Source organism: Trachypithecus francoisi, unplaced genomic scaffold, assembly GCF_009764315.1.
Source record: "Trachypithecus francoisi isolate TF-2019V2 unplaced genomic scaffold, Tfra_2.0 Lachesis_group16, whole genome shotgun sequence".
NCBI lineage: Eukaryota > Metazoa > Chordata > Mammalia > Primates > Cercopithecidae > Trachypithecus > Trachypithecus francoisi.
Genome location: NW_022681461.1, coordinates 88,311,561 through 88,325,955, shown reverse-complemented (window position 1 = coordinate 88,325,955; position 14,395 = coordinate 88,311,561). Strand labels below are relative to the sequence as shown.

The 14,395-nt window shown below is 46.7% G+C and overlaps 2 protein-coding genes across 3 annotated transcripts in view; one reads left to right on the top strand and one right to left on the bottom strand.

The window, feature by feature from the left end:
• Positions 1-14,395, top strand: part of NANS (N-acetylneuraminate synthase) — a 40,768-nt gene that overhangs the window by 25,055 nt on the left and 1,318 nt on the right. For both annotated transcript variants that reach the window (XM_033238014.1, XM_033238013.1), the window contains exons 3-5: positions 9,610-9,709; positions 10,875-11,029; positions 13,453-13,719. In XM_033238014.1, coding sequence (XP_033093905.1) covers positions 9,610-9,709; positions 10,875-11,029; positions 13,453-13,719 — 522 coding nt within the window. The remainder of the gene's footprint in view (positions 1-9,609; positions 9,710-10,874; positions 11,030-13,452; positions 13,720-14,395) is intronic.
• TRIM14 (tripartite motif containing 14) overlaps positions 10,936-14,395 on the bottom strand; it is a 51,439-nt gene continuing 47,979 nt past the window's right edge. The window contains exon 7 of the mRNA XM_033238011.1: positions 10,936-11,068. The gene's annotated coding sequence lies outside the window, so the exon portion shown is untranslated. The remainder of the gene's footprint in view (positions 11,069-14,395) is intronic.

Here is a 14,395-nt window from a genome sequence, read left to right as displayed (position 1 = left end):
CAAATATCTTTAATTTTGATGATGTCCAAATTATCTATTTTCTCTTCTGTGTTTTTTATGTGGTTTAAAAATTTCTCATTTATTTTTATTTTTGAGAGGGTAACACTATGTCACCCAGACTAGAGTGCAGTGGTGTAATCTCAGCTCACTGCAACCTCCAACTCCCAGGTTCAAGCGATTCTCGTGCCTCAGCCTCCCAAGTAGCTGGGATTACAGGTGCACAACACCATGCCCAGCTAATTTTTTTTTTTTTTTTTTTAATCTTTTGGTAGAGACGGAGTTTTACCTTGTTGGCCAGGCTGGTCTTGAACTCCTGACCTCAAGTGATCTGCCTGCTTTGGCCTCCCAAATGCTAGGATTACAGGTATCAGCCACCTTGCCCAGCCAATTTTAGCTTTTTTTTCCCTTTATTTCTCAGTTTTAAACCACAATGTGATATCACTGCACAGCTGTCAGTATGGTTAAAGTAAAAAGTGGTTGACTGGATGCAGTGGCTCACTCCTGAAATCCCAGTACTTTGGGAAGCTGAGTTAGGAGGATCGCTTGAGGCCAGGAGTTCAAGACCAGCCTGGGCAACAATAGCAAGACCCCATCTGTTAAATAAATAAATAAATAAAAGCCAGGCATTGTGGTGTGTGCCTGTAGCCTCAGCTACTTGGGAGGCTGAGGCAGGGAGGCAGGAGGCTTCCTTGAACCCAGGAGCTTGAGGCTGTGGTGAGCCATGATTGCACCACTGAACTCCAGACTCCAGCCTTGGCAACAGAGTGAGATCCTGTGTTTTAAAAAAAAAAAAAAGTGGTAACACCACATGGTGTCAAGGATACAAAGAAAATAGGTCATTCATATATTGCTGGTGGGAATGTAGCATGATCCAGTCATTCTAGAAAACAGTATGGCAGTTTCATTCCTTCTTTTTTAAACAGCTTTATTGGGACATAATTCATATACTGTACAATTCAGCCACTTAAAGTAGACTGGGAGTTTCTTATAAAGCTAGATAATGTGTTTATCATATGATCCACCAGTTGTCATTTGGTAATTTATCCCCAAAGAAATGAAAACTTAACATTCATACAAAAACCTGTATGTGAGTGTCATTACAACTTTCATTCTTAGTAGCTCAAAACTAGAACAAGCAAAATGTTCTTCAGCGGGTGAATGGTGAAACAAACTGTAGTACATGCGTAGCATAGAATATTACTCAGCAATCAAAAGGAATGAACTATTTTTTCTTTTTCTTTTTTTTTTTGAGACGGAGTCTCACTGTATCGCCCAGGCTGGAGTGCAGTGGCACAATCTCGGCTCACTGCAACCTCCGCTACCCAGGTTCAAGCAATTGTCCTTCCTCAGCCTCCTGAGTAGCAGGGATTACAGGCACACGCCACTGCGCCCAGCTAATTTTTGTATTTTTTGTAGAGATGGGGTTTCATCATCTTGGCCAGGTTGGTCTCAAACTCCTGACCTCATGATCTACCCACATCGGCCTCCCAAAGTGCTGGGATTACAGGCGTGAGCCACCACGCCCAGCCAGGAATGAACTATTATTGATGCATGCAGCAGCCTGGGTGTATCTCCTACAAGGATATGATGCTGAGTGAGAAAGCAGCATACACAGAAGGGTGCATACTGTACGATTCTGCTTCCATGACATTCTGGAAATAAAAGAATTATGAGAATGGAGAACAGATGAGTGGTTGCCAAATGTTAGTAAGGGGAAGGGGATGTGGTTATAAAGGGGTGACGTGAAGGATCCTTGTAGCAGTGGCATCATGGTACCTTCTGTATGGTGACCGTGGCAGTGGTCACATGAATCTGTGCATGGGGTAAAATTGCATAGAATTAAGTATAGGCATACAGAAATGTACATGTAGAAATGGTGAAATCTGAATAAGATTGGTGGACTTTGTCAACGTCATTCACCCAGTCATGATATTGTACTATAGTTTTACAAGACATTACCATTGGGGGAAGAGTATATAGGATCTCTCTGTATTCTTTCTTACAGCTGCAAGTGAATCTACCATTATCTCAAAATTCAAGGTTTAAAATTAAGAAAAGATTCCTCAATTTTATTTTATTTTATTTTATTTTTTGAGACGGAGTCTCACTGTCACCCAGGCTGGAGTGTAGTGGCACAATTGTGGCTCACTGTAACCTTCGTCTCCCAGGTTCAAGCAGTTCTCCTGCTTCAGCCTCCCAAGTTACTGGGACTTCAGGCATGTGCCACCATGCCCAGCTAATTTTTGCATTTTTAGTAGAGACAGGGTTTCACCATATTGACCAGGCTGGTCTTGAACTCCTGACCTCAGGTGATCTGCCCGCCTCGGCCTCCCAAAGTGCTGGGATTGCAGGTGTGAGCCACCATGCCCAGCTTTAATTTAAAAAAAAATTTTTTTTTTTTGAGACAGAGTTTCGCTCTGTCGCCCAGGCTGGAGTGCAGCGGCCGGATCTCAGCTCACTGCAAGCTCCGCCTCCCAGGTTTACACCATTCTCCCGCCTCAGCCTCCCGAGTAGCTGGGACTACAGGCGCCGCCACCTCGCCTGGCTAGTTTTTCGTATTTTTTAGTAGAGACGAGGTTTCACCGGGTTAGCCAGGATGGTCTCGATCTCCTGACCTCGTGATCCACCCGTCTCGGCCTCCCAAAGTGCTGGGATTACAGGCTTGAGCCTCCGTGCCCAGACCAAAATTTTTATTTTATTTTTCACTCCGTTGGCCAGGCTGGAGCACAATGGCGTGATCTTGGCTCACTGCAAGTTCTGCCTCCTGGGTTTAAGAGATTCTTGTGCCTCAGCCTCCTGAGTAGCTGGGATTATAGGTGCCCGCCACCACACCCGACTAATTTTTGTATTTTTAGCAGAGATGGGGTTTTACCATTTGGTCAGGCTGGTCTCAAACTCTCGACCTCAGGTGATCCGCCCACCTTGTCCTCCCAAAGTGCTGGGGTTACAAGCATGAGCCACAATTTTAATTTTTTTAATTTTAATTTTTAATTCAGTAAATATGAATAAATAAACCCACATCAAAAAGAAAAAAAAGATCTGTAGACTCTTTAGTAACTTTTTTTTCTTTTTTTTTTTGAGACAGGGTCTTGCTCTGTTGCCCAGGCTGGAGAGTAGTGACACAGTCATAACTCATGGCTCACTGCAGCCTAGACGGCCCAGGCTCAAGCGATCCTCCAGTCTCCTTAGTAGCTGGGACTACAGGTTCACACTACCACGACCAGCTGATTTCTAAATTTTTTGTAGAGACAGGGTCTCCCTGTGTTGCCCAGGCTGGTCTTAAAACTCCGGGCCTCAAACAGTCTCCCACCTAGGCCTCCCAAAGTGCTAGGATTACAGGTGTAAGCCACTGCATCTGGCCTTCTCAGTAATTTTTAAGAATCTAAAGATGAAAACATTTGGGATCCCATGCTGAATGCTGTTTACACATACCCCAGGTACATGGTGTGTACCCTGGCTCTATGATGATGGCATGGCTATATGGTACACACCTCAGCTGTATGGTACATACCCCTGACTGTATGATGCACACCCCAGCTCTATGGTACACATCTCTGCTATGTGGCCCATATGTGGGCTATATGGCCCTGTGGCCAAGTGAATGGACTCTAGGGTCAGATTTTTAAGTTTGAATATGGCTCTGCCTATCATTCCTGGTATATCCATGCGGAGGTTATTTAACTCTTTGTGCCTGTCTTCTTCAGTTGTAAAGTGGGCTTCGTAGCAGAACCCATCTGGGAGGGAAACTGAAGATGAAATGTGATGGTTATTCTAAAGCACAGTATACAATCAGTATTCAGTGAGTGTGTTATAATTAAGGAAAGCAACCTGGGCTAAGGGCTGGGACATCTGGGTACCTGGAGGCTGGGACATCTGGGTGCTTGCCCTGACTTTGCCCTTAACTCCCAGTGTGACCTCGGTGAACCCCTTCCCTGCCTGGGCCTCCATTTCCTTTTCTGTGTGTGACCCAGCTGCCATCCAGCGACTCTCCCTCTTCTGATGTCCTGAGTCCGCACAGAACCAGGGAAGATGTCATCAAGGTGACTGGCACCTGAAATGGGGACTTTTTGGCTTCTGTCCATGTTTCCTGGAAACGCAAGCTCCCTGAGCTCTTGGATCCAACCTAGGAGAAAGGTGCCTCCTTGCCCCGTGAGGCTGCCAAGGCGAAGTCGCTTCTTTAGGCTGTGCCCTGCAGGTGGCATTGGTTGAGAACCCGGAGTGGTTGGGTGATAGGGAGGAGTCAGTCTGGTGTTTGTAGCGGGGCTTCCCTCTTTCTTGGTTTTCCTTCCCTCTGCTCCCCAGGCAGCCCATTTGCTTGGTGTCTGGTTTGTGTGTTTTAGAGCCAGGCTCTCTGAGCTCAGCTCCTGGTGCTCACACTCTGTGTGGCTTGGGCTCCTCATGTAACCTTGGAGCCGCAGTGGCCGCCCGTCTGTAAAAACAGGATTGTTAAGATGTTCCTGGGGGTATCTGGAGGATTCAGGGAGCTCAGCCCATGGGGTGTCAGCACAGGGCCAGGTCTGCACTCACCCAGCGATGGCTGTTCTGTTGCGCAGAACCCTTTGGAGTTTTTCTGCTTCAGCCTATTTGCAGGTAGGTTTCTCTGGACGAGGAATGCCATTTGTCCCCAGCTAGTCCCCTGCCTGACCTAGGGCACAGGCAGTGAGGGGAAAGTGCATTTTTTTTTTTTTTTGAGATGGAGTCTCGCTCTGTCGCCCAAGCTGGAGTGCAGTGGCACAATCTCGGCTCACTGTAACCTCCGCCTCCTGGGTTCAAGCAGTTCTCTGCCTCAGCCTCCTGAGTAGCTGGGACTACAGGCGCCCACCACCATGCCCAGCTAATTTTTTTATTTTTAGTAGAGACGGAGTTTCACCATGTTGGCCAGGGTGGTCTTGAATTCCTGATCTCATGATCCACCCACCTTGGCCTCCCAAAGTGCTGGGATTATAGGCCTGAGCCACCGTGCCCCACAGGAAAGTGCATTCTTTAAGAGCCTTTACAAGAGTTAATTTACCTTGCCATCTGTCAAACTGTTGGAGGTACATTGGTTCCTTGTTCTGCATTTACCTAGCAAGTGGCTCCCAGTGTTTACCTACCCTAACTTCCTTATAGAAACAGGCATTTATTGAGTGCATATTTTCTCCACACTGTATGCTGTTCTAGGGCGTTCTCTGTGTGCTGAGGAAAGGTTAAGGTGTGGCAGAATTTTATTAAGGCCAAGAAAACTGTCAGGGCTTCTGGTTGAAAGTTGCACCAAGGCTGTGGAACTCAGGTGAAACAGCAGAATGTCATTAGTCTAAAAGGAAAGTTCTTTTGAGAAGGCAAATGGAAGTCATGACCAAAGAGGTGACTCCTGAGGGATATGCTCCCCTCACACACAGTGGCCATCCCAGCAGAGCCGCCCTTCCCTCCAGCATCTGCCTGTGTCCCAGGCACGGTGCCCTCTGACAGGCCACTGCCCTGAGGCCGGCCCAGCCTATTTGTGGCTACACCCTTCCCCTGACTCCCTGTTCTCCCCAGCTCATCACCGTGGGCTTTTTTTTTTTTTTTTTTTTAAGACGGAGTCTTACTCTGTCACCCAGGCTGGACTGCAATGGCGTGATCTTGGCTGACTGCAGCCTCAGCCTCCCAGGTTCAAGCAATTGTCCTGCCTTAGCCTCCTGAGTAGCTGGGATTACAGACGCATGCCATCACGCCTGACTACTTTTTTATATTTTTAGTAGAAGTGGGGTTTCACCATGTTGGCCAGGCTGGTCTCAAACTCCTGACCTCGTGTCGTGATCTGCCCTCCACGGCCTCCCAAAGTGCTGGGATTACAGGGATTACAGGCATGAGCTACCGTGCCTTGCCTGGGCTTCTTTTTTATCCTGCAGGGTCCAAAAACTGAGGGGAAGGGGGGGTACTTTAGAAAAATCTCAGCTCTACTCCTCTTTTTCCTTACCCCTGACTCAGATCAGCGGTTCCCAGAGTGTCCCACAGGACACAGTACAGAAAGGGGGTTCTGTGGGCACGTGTTGTCCACCCTCATTCATTAATTGAGAATCAATAAAGGGTTTTTTGGTTTGTTTTTTGTTTTGTCACCCAGGCTGGAGTGCAGTGACATGACCTCAGCTCAGTGCAGCCTTGATCTCCTGGGTTCAAGCAATCCTCCCACTTCAGCCTCCCCAGTAGCTGGGATTGCAGGCACATGCCACACGCCTGGCTAATTTTTATAGTTTTTGTAGAAATGGGATTTTGCCATGTTGCCCAGGCTGGTGTCAAACTCCTGGGCTAAAATGATCCTCCTGCCTTGGCCTCCCACAGTGCTGGGATTACAGGCATGAGCCACTGTGCCTGGCCAGAATTTAAAAAGTTCTGAGTCGAGTAAGTTTGGGAAACACTGGGTTTGGACCCTCAGAAGGCATTAAGGCAGGGTAGTGTTTCTCCCAAATGAGGCGATCCATGGGACCCATTTCTGCATGTTGAACTCAGCTGGGAGCCAGAGGATAGTTGTACATGGCTGAGCTCCCTTCAGACTCCCACAGACCTTGTGCTATGGGGCAGGAGGGAGAGAGGAGTGCTGAGGCTGTCGGGCTGCACAGAACCCCAGATAGAGAGGGAACCCAATAGCAGGGTGGGAAAGCTAGGGAGTCCCTGGAGAGAAAGGGGTCACCAGTTGCTGACCTAGCCTGTAGTAGCCCCTAGGCACAGCGATACTGTCTTAGGGCTGAAAGAATCTTCCAGATTTCTCAGATTCCCTTTGCAGGATGGCTCTGAGTGGCAGTTTTCTAAATGGCCACTGAGTGGCAATGGCTCCCCAGGAGGTGGCAAAATGAGACGCCCCTTCCCTTTCCAGCAGGAATTGGCCTTTTTCTTTACTTGAAAATTATAGAATTCCAAGCAGATTTTACAGCCTCTGTAGGTAAGCTTCTGCAAAAAAAAAATTTTTTTTTTTCTGCACTTGTCTCCACTCCTTGCCCCTGATCGCTCTGCCCTTCTCTTGAGGGGGTTCCTAAGGCCGGGCGCGGTGGCTCAAGCCTGTAATCCCAGCACTTTGGGAGGCCGAGACGGGTGGATCACAAGGTCAGGAGATCGAGACCATCCTGGCTAATACGGTGAAACCCCGTCTCTACTAAAAATACAAAAACTAGCCGGGCGAGGTGGCGGGCGCCTGTAGTCCCAGCTACTCGGAAGGCTGAGGCAGGAGAATGGCGGAAACCCAGGAGGCGGAGCTTGCAGTGAGCTGAGATCTGGCCACTGCACTCCAGTCCGGGCGACAGAGCGAGACTCCGCCTCAAAAAAAAAAAAAAAAAAAAAAAACAAAAAACTAGCCGGGCCAGGTGGCGGGCGCCTGTAGTCCCAGCTACTCGGGAGGCTGAGGCAGGAGAATGACGTAAACTCGGGAGGCGGAGCTTGCAGTGAGCTGAGATCCGGCCACTGCACTCCAGCCTGGGCGATAGAGCGAGACTCCGTCTCAAAAAAAAAAAAAAAAGAGGGGGTTCCTGCATCTGTTTATGCCCTGGAGGGCCACACCACACTCCCACAAGGTGAACATTATACAAAAGAAAACTCAGTGGAAGGTTCCTTCTTTAAACACAAAGCAATCTCTTCATCTGCCATATGGAGCGAGAAGGGTAGGAAAATTAGACTTTATTCAAAAAATATATTTAAAACTGATGTTTCTTCAGTTCTGTCTTAGGGCTAGTTAGCAGTGTTATGAGACACAAACAGGAAAGAGTGAGGTAGAAAGGTATGGAAGGTACTACTGGGCATGGTGGCTGAAGCTTGTAATCCCAGCGCTGTGGGAGGCCAGCGTGGGACAACTGCTTGAGGCCAGGAGTTTGAGAACAGCCGGGGCAACATAGCAAGACCCCATCTCTACAGCAAATTAAAAAAAAAAATAGCCACATGTGGTGGCACATGCCTGTGGTCCCAGCTACTTGGGAAACTAAGGCAGGAGGAATGCTTGACCCCAGGAGTTTGAGACCAGTCTGGGCAACATAGCAAGACCCCGTCTCTACCAGAAAAGAAAAGAAAAAGATGGAAGGGGAAAGGAGAAGAGTTAAAAATAAAGCAGAGAGGAAGAGTAGTAAGAATGGTGAAGGGAGGAAATGGAGGAAATGGAGGGATGGAGGGAGGGAGGGAGGGAGGAAGGGAGGAAGGGAGGAAGGGAGGTAGGTCGGTTGGTCGGTCGGTCCTAGACCAATCAGAGTCTGCATTTCATTTTACCAACATCCCTGGGAGAGGGAAAGATTTGTGTGCACGTGATCAGCTGTGAGAAACTCATTAAGCCCTAACTTATTTCTGAGTCACAGGCATCATTTTAGAACTAAGATATTTGGAACCATTCAGAGACATTGATTTTTTTCGACTTTTGATTTCCAACTTCAATTCAAAACAGAAGGACTCAAGAAAACGTTTGAAGGTGATGCGTATGTTTATTACTCTGTGGTGATGGTAGCAGTAGTGTATACCTAAGTCCAAACTCACCAAATTACATACTTTATGTGCAGCTTTTAGTATATCAATTATACCTTATTGAAGCTGGAAAGAAATAATAAAAGGTTTTTGAGTTCTTATAATTTGACAGCAAACTGAGATTTTTCTCTTATAACTTATGATGGATGCACTGATTCCTTCAGCAAGCGTTTGCTGACATTTACCAGTTTCCTGAGTCTTGTTGATGAATACTAGAGAAGGATGTTGAAGAGCCCTAAATAGGTAACCTCAGGCAGTGACGTTGTATCTGAAAACGTGACTGAGGTTCACTTTTCTGTGGGCAGCGTGCTTTGAGGCCTGAAAGGGCTCAGGTTGAATGGGCCCTGCCAGCCATGGATCCTTGTGTAAAGGCCGGGTGAAAAAATGCTCCATTTTCCCCCCTTTCACCAAGGATTGAAATAGCCCCTTTTCCTGCTCGTTTGGCTGAGTACAGGGGAAAGCCTTTGAGGCTATTCACGTTTTTACTGCCTGGTTTTCTGGGTCAGGATTAGGTCATGACTGTTTCATATTTGTTCATTTGCCCTTGGGCCCCTGGGGCAGGTAGGGTTTGGCCAGGGGAAAGATTATTTTCCAGATTGTGTGTTTTTTTTTTTTTTTTTTTTTGAGAAGGAGTCTCGCTCTGTGGCCCAGGCTGGAGTGCAGTGGCACGATCTCAGCTCACTGCAACCTCCGCCTCCCAGGTTCAAGCCATTCTCCTGCCTCAGCCTCCTGAGTAGCTGGGATCACAGGCACCCACTACCACACCCAGCTAATTTTTGTATTTTTAGTAGAGATGGGGTTTCACCATGCTGGTCAGGCTAGTCTCAAACTCCTGATCTCAGATGATCCATCCGCCTCCGCCTCCCAAAGTGCTGGAATTACAGGCGTGAGCCACTGTGCTTGGCCCTTTTCCAGATTCTTGTCACCAGCAAAGACCAGCACCAAATGTTTGTCGGACTAATAGATGGGTGGATAAGAATGAATGTTTGCATTTGAATGAAACGACTGAGAACAAATCTTTGCCCGCTTTCAAGTTGTTGAGAGTCCCTCTGCTGCATAAGAGGGGTTTTTCTATCTGTATGTTATTCCTCACCTGTCATGACAACAGTGTTTTTGAACAATGGTGAAAAGGAGCTCCCTCTTTGATTTTTGTAGATGGCAGTTGAATTCCTGCATGAACTGAATGTTCCATTTTTCAAAGTTGGATCTGGAGACACTAATAATTTTCCTTATCTGGAAAAGACAGCCAAAAAAGGTAAGTGTCTAATTTTTGACATAAAATCCAAGGGAGTCCAAACCTTCATATGTTTACTCCCTGCATGGTGGTCCACTTTGAGGCAGATTTCATGAAGACAAATTTTAGAAGCGTCTTTTCATTTTTTTAAATAGAGACAGGGTTGTCTCTATGTTGGCCAGGCTGGTCTTGAACTCCTGGCCTGAAGCAATCCTCCCATCTTGGCCTCCCAAAGTGCGAGGATTACAGGCATGAGCCACTGTGCCCTGCCAGAAACCTCTTTTCAATCAGCCTGTACTTCCACTTTTTGTATGCTAAGTTGAAAGAAAATAAATTAAGAATATGAGTTTTTATAAGACATTTAAAAAATTTTTTTAAGAATTTATTATTTTTTTTTATAGAGACAAGGTCTATGTTGCTTAGGTTGGTCTTGAACTCCTGGATTCAAATGACCCTCCTACTTAGGCCTCCCAGAGAGTTGGGATTACAGGTGTGAGCCACTGCACCTGTCTTAGAAAATTTTTTAATTAAAATGTATAAGAAGGATATGACAGTATATATAAAACCTAGCTGGCTATGGTGATGCATACCTGTGGCCCCAGCTACTCGGGAGGCAGAGGTAGGAGGATTGCTTGAGTTTGAGACTGCAGCAGGCCATGATCATGTAAAGTGGTTTTACAACATGAACAATGTCATTTGATCATCATAACACCCCTAGGACTGAAACAGGTCATGATTATGATGCTTGATACTTATTTCATAGGGGAGGCCTTTGAGACTTAGAGACGGACAGAGCTCTGCCCAGGCACAGCTAGAAGTGGCAGCTCCACACCTCACACTCACACTCTTGAATCAGCACTCATTGTACTGTACTGCCATGGTATACAACCTATTGATCAGATGAGATACTCATTTTCCTCTTGAAAGTGTGAAATTCCTCTGCCTCTTTAATTCAGTTCGTTTTGCTCAAGAACACTGTTGGGGGGCAGAGGGGAGCCCACCTTCCCTGTGGCCGAGGGCAGGAACCCAACAAGCTCCTCTCTGTTCCCCCACAGTGGCTGGCACAGTGTTTTAAGAGATGTCTGTGGAGTTCAGTTGAATGATGAGACCAGCAGTTGGGATGTGTTGGGGAGAGTCAGAACCTCTAAAGAGAAAGTGCTGATGGTGTTGGTGCTGGATTACTCAGGTCGTCCAATGGTGATCTCCAGCGGGATGCAGTCGATGGACACCATGAAGCAAGTCTATCAGATTGTGAAGCCCCTCAACCCCAACTTCTGCTTCTTGCAGTGTACCAGCGCGTACCCGCTCCAGCCTGAGGACGTCAACCTGCGGGTCATCTCGGTGAGCAGGAGGGAGGGGGTTCCCTTCTCGGGCCATTTACTATGGGGAAGACGTAGTCTTTTTTATAACCAAAATTCTAACAAACGATGGCATACTTTATAATTTGAACATCCTTTGACAGTCTTGCTGTTACTAAATCAAATTCTAGCTAAGCAGTTGAGGAAGCACATACATTCTAAAGAGGGTGACTATAAATGAAATTTTCTTGGCCAGGCACGGTGGCTCATGCCTGTAATCCCAGCACTTTGGGAGGTTGAGGTGGGAGATCACCTGAGGTCAGGAGTTCGAGACTAGCCTGGCCAACATGGTGAAACCCCTTCTTACTAAAATACAAAAATTAGCCAGGCATGGTGGCGCGTGCCTGTGGTCCCAGCTACTCAGGAGGCTGAGGAGAATCACTTGAATTCAGGAGGCAGAGGTTGCAGTGAACCGAGATCGCACCACTGCACTCCAGCCTGGGTGACAGAGTGAGACTGTCTCAGGGGAAAAAAAAAAAAATCTGTCAACAGACATTTGGGATGATTTTACCTTTTGGCTATTGTGAGTGATGCTACTATGAACACTAGTGTACAGATAAATATTTATCTTTTTTCATACTGAGTTATAGGAGGCCTTCTGGAAACTTATGGCTTTTTTTGCTTTGTTATTTGCTGCCTCTCTTATTTTCTAATTCTTAGCATCCCTGAGACTCAAACTAGTTACAGTGACAGCCTTGAGGGAAATTACTCTCTCCCAGGATTTTGCCTACACAGTCATTTCATAGATGGTGAAGTCCGGTCCCAAGTCGGGAAGCCTGAGATCCCACAGCAGCTTGGTGGCAAAGCTGGAACTAGAACCTGGGCATGTCCCCCTAGGCCTTTGTCTCTTATTGTCTCATGCCATCTCTCTCAGTTCCTCCTGTAGCACTGGAAATTTAACTTCATTCAAAAATACGTATGTAATTATCATTAAAATCATTATAGTAACATTAATGGAATTCTATCTATCCATCCACACATACTTACAATCCTGATATTGCAGTTGTTTTTGTTTTTCCTTTCAGCATAGTATTTGATATTCTGTTTTTCCCATAAGCTTTCTTACATGTTGCTATACAGCCATTAACTTGTAAAAAGTTAGCCTTTTTGAAAACTGACATTGCTCTCTTTTTACCTAAACTTTTTTTGTTTTTGCTTCGCTTATAGCTTATCTAAATCATGTTATTTTTAAAACTTAAAAATGATTTCTGTGAAACATGTAATGTCAAAAGTAAACATCCCCTGCACTCCCATCCCACAGAGATTCCGATAATTAACAGTTTAGTAGATGTGACCCCAATTATTTTTCTTTTCAGTGTATCTCTGTCCCCACTCAAGGTGCTGTCATGTCCTCTCTCTTGACACTACACATTGCAGGAGTTATTCTGCCAGCCTATCCCATCTTGGGCCTGCACATAGTACAGTGGTTTGAATTTCCAAACTTAGCAATCCACACTCCATCACACACCCTTAACCCTGGTTTTCAAGGCCTTTGCCACCTAACCCTCCTAGTCTTTTGTTAAACCCCACCTGAAGCCAGATGCTGTGGCTCACGCTGGTAGCACTTTGCGAGGCTGAGGCAGGTGGATTGCCTGAAGCCAGGAGATCGAGACCAGCCTGGCTAACGTGGCGAAACCCCATCTCTACTAAAAATACAAAAATAAGCTGGGCGTGGTGGTGGGTGCCTGTGGTCCCAGCTGCTCGGGAGGCTAAAGCAGGAGAATCACTTGAACCCAGAAGGCAGAGGTTGCAGTGAGCCAAGATCACACCACTGCACTCCAGCCTTGGCAACAGAGCGAGACCCTGTTTCAAAAAGAAATAACAACAACAATAAAATAATAATACACCCTACCTGAGTCTTTCTACTGTACTCAGCTTTCTGGTCACCCTCACCAAAAAGACTCACCCATCTTAAAGTGTCTTTTGTTGCATTCAGTGAATTACAGATAATGAATTATTTATCATTTCCACCAAAGGATTGTTTTGAGATTGGGCTGTGTATATTATTGATGATATTTGTGCATATAGCACACTTGCTTTCCGTAGCTCAGGCTAATTAAATGTGACAGATGGTTTTTGAATGAGGTTAGACATTCATTTACAGTTGTTATTCTCAGTGTATTGTGCAATATGAAACATTCTTAAAATGCATTCTTTATAGTAACAGTAACTGTTGTTCTTAGAGCATTTACAATGTGCTGAGTGCCTCTCATGCATTTACAGCAATACTCAGCAGGTATTATCATCATCCCTAGGAAAGAGAGGCTCAGAAAACCTCAGTATCTTGCCCCTAGCTGCACAACTAGTGAGTGGCTAAACCGGGGCTCAACCAGATATGCTTGACCCTGGAGAATATGCATAAAGCACCATGATAATTAACCTTATTTTTCTTTTTTCATTTTAAAGGAATATCAGAAGCTCTTTCCTGACATTCCCATAGGGTATTCCGGGCATGAAACAGGCATAGCAATATCTGTGGCCGCAGTGGCTCTGGGGGCCAAGGTATTGGAACGTCACATAACTTTGGACAAGACCTGGAAGGGGAGTGACCACTCAGCCTCACTGGAACCTGGAGAACTGGCCGAGCTGGTGCGGTCAGTGCGTCTTGTGGAGCGTGCCCTGGGCTCCCCAACCAAGCAGCTGCTGCCCTGTGAGATGGCCTGCAATGAGAAGGTACGTCCTGCTGGACTCCACTCGGCTCTGCTGCCGTGTGCGGAAACAGGATGGGCTGGCCTGAGAGGGATGGTCGGAACCACCACTCCCTGAGCCAGGCCGATGAAATGATGAATGTGCTGCCACCCCTGTCAGCTTCTTCAGGGTCCTCTTCATTAGTGCGTGTCACTCTGGCCGGTAGCAGCAGCGGGAGAAACATGTTATCTAAAGGGAACTTTAGCGGTTTCTCTGGCCATCTAGGGTCACATTACAGTCTTCCACTAATTATCTGAAGCCCATGGCCCCAGTACTCCTAGACTACAGAATATGTAACAGGGATGAGGCCCTGGAATAAGTCTAGTCTGGGCTCCCTTGGAGCAGGTAAACCCTGAGAAACATTTAGGCGAGGTGTTCCCTGAGGTACCAGAAGAGCCTGTGACATTTCCTAAGCCAGGGTGGCACTGGTGGAAAGGGCAGTGAGTCATTGCAGAGGTGGGTGGGAGATGATGCAGCTATTCCTTGTGCAGCACTGACCTTCAGACAGAGGGACTGGTAGGTCTAGAAGCACTGCCTGGCCTGCTGACTGTCAGGACTTCCTGGAAGCCGTGGCCTGGACCTTCTTGCCGTCTCAGTCACAGAGCCAGGCTGGCATCCTGGGACTGCCAGGCACACACACACCTAACCTGCTGCAGGATGT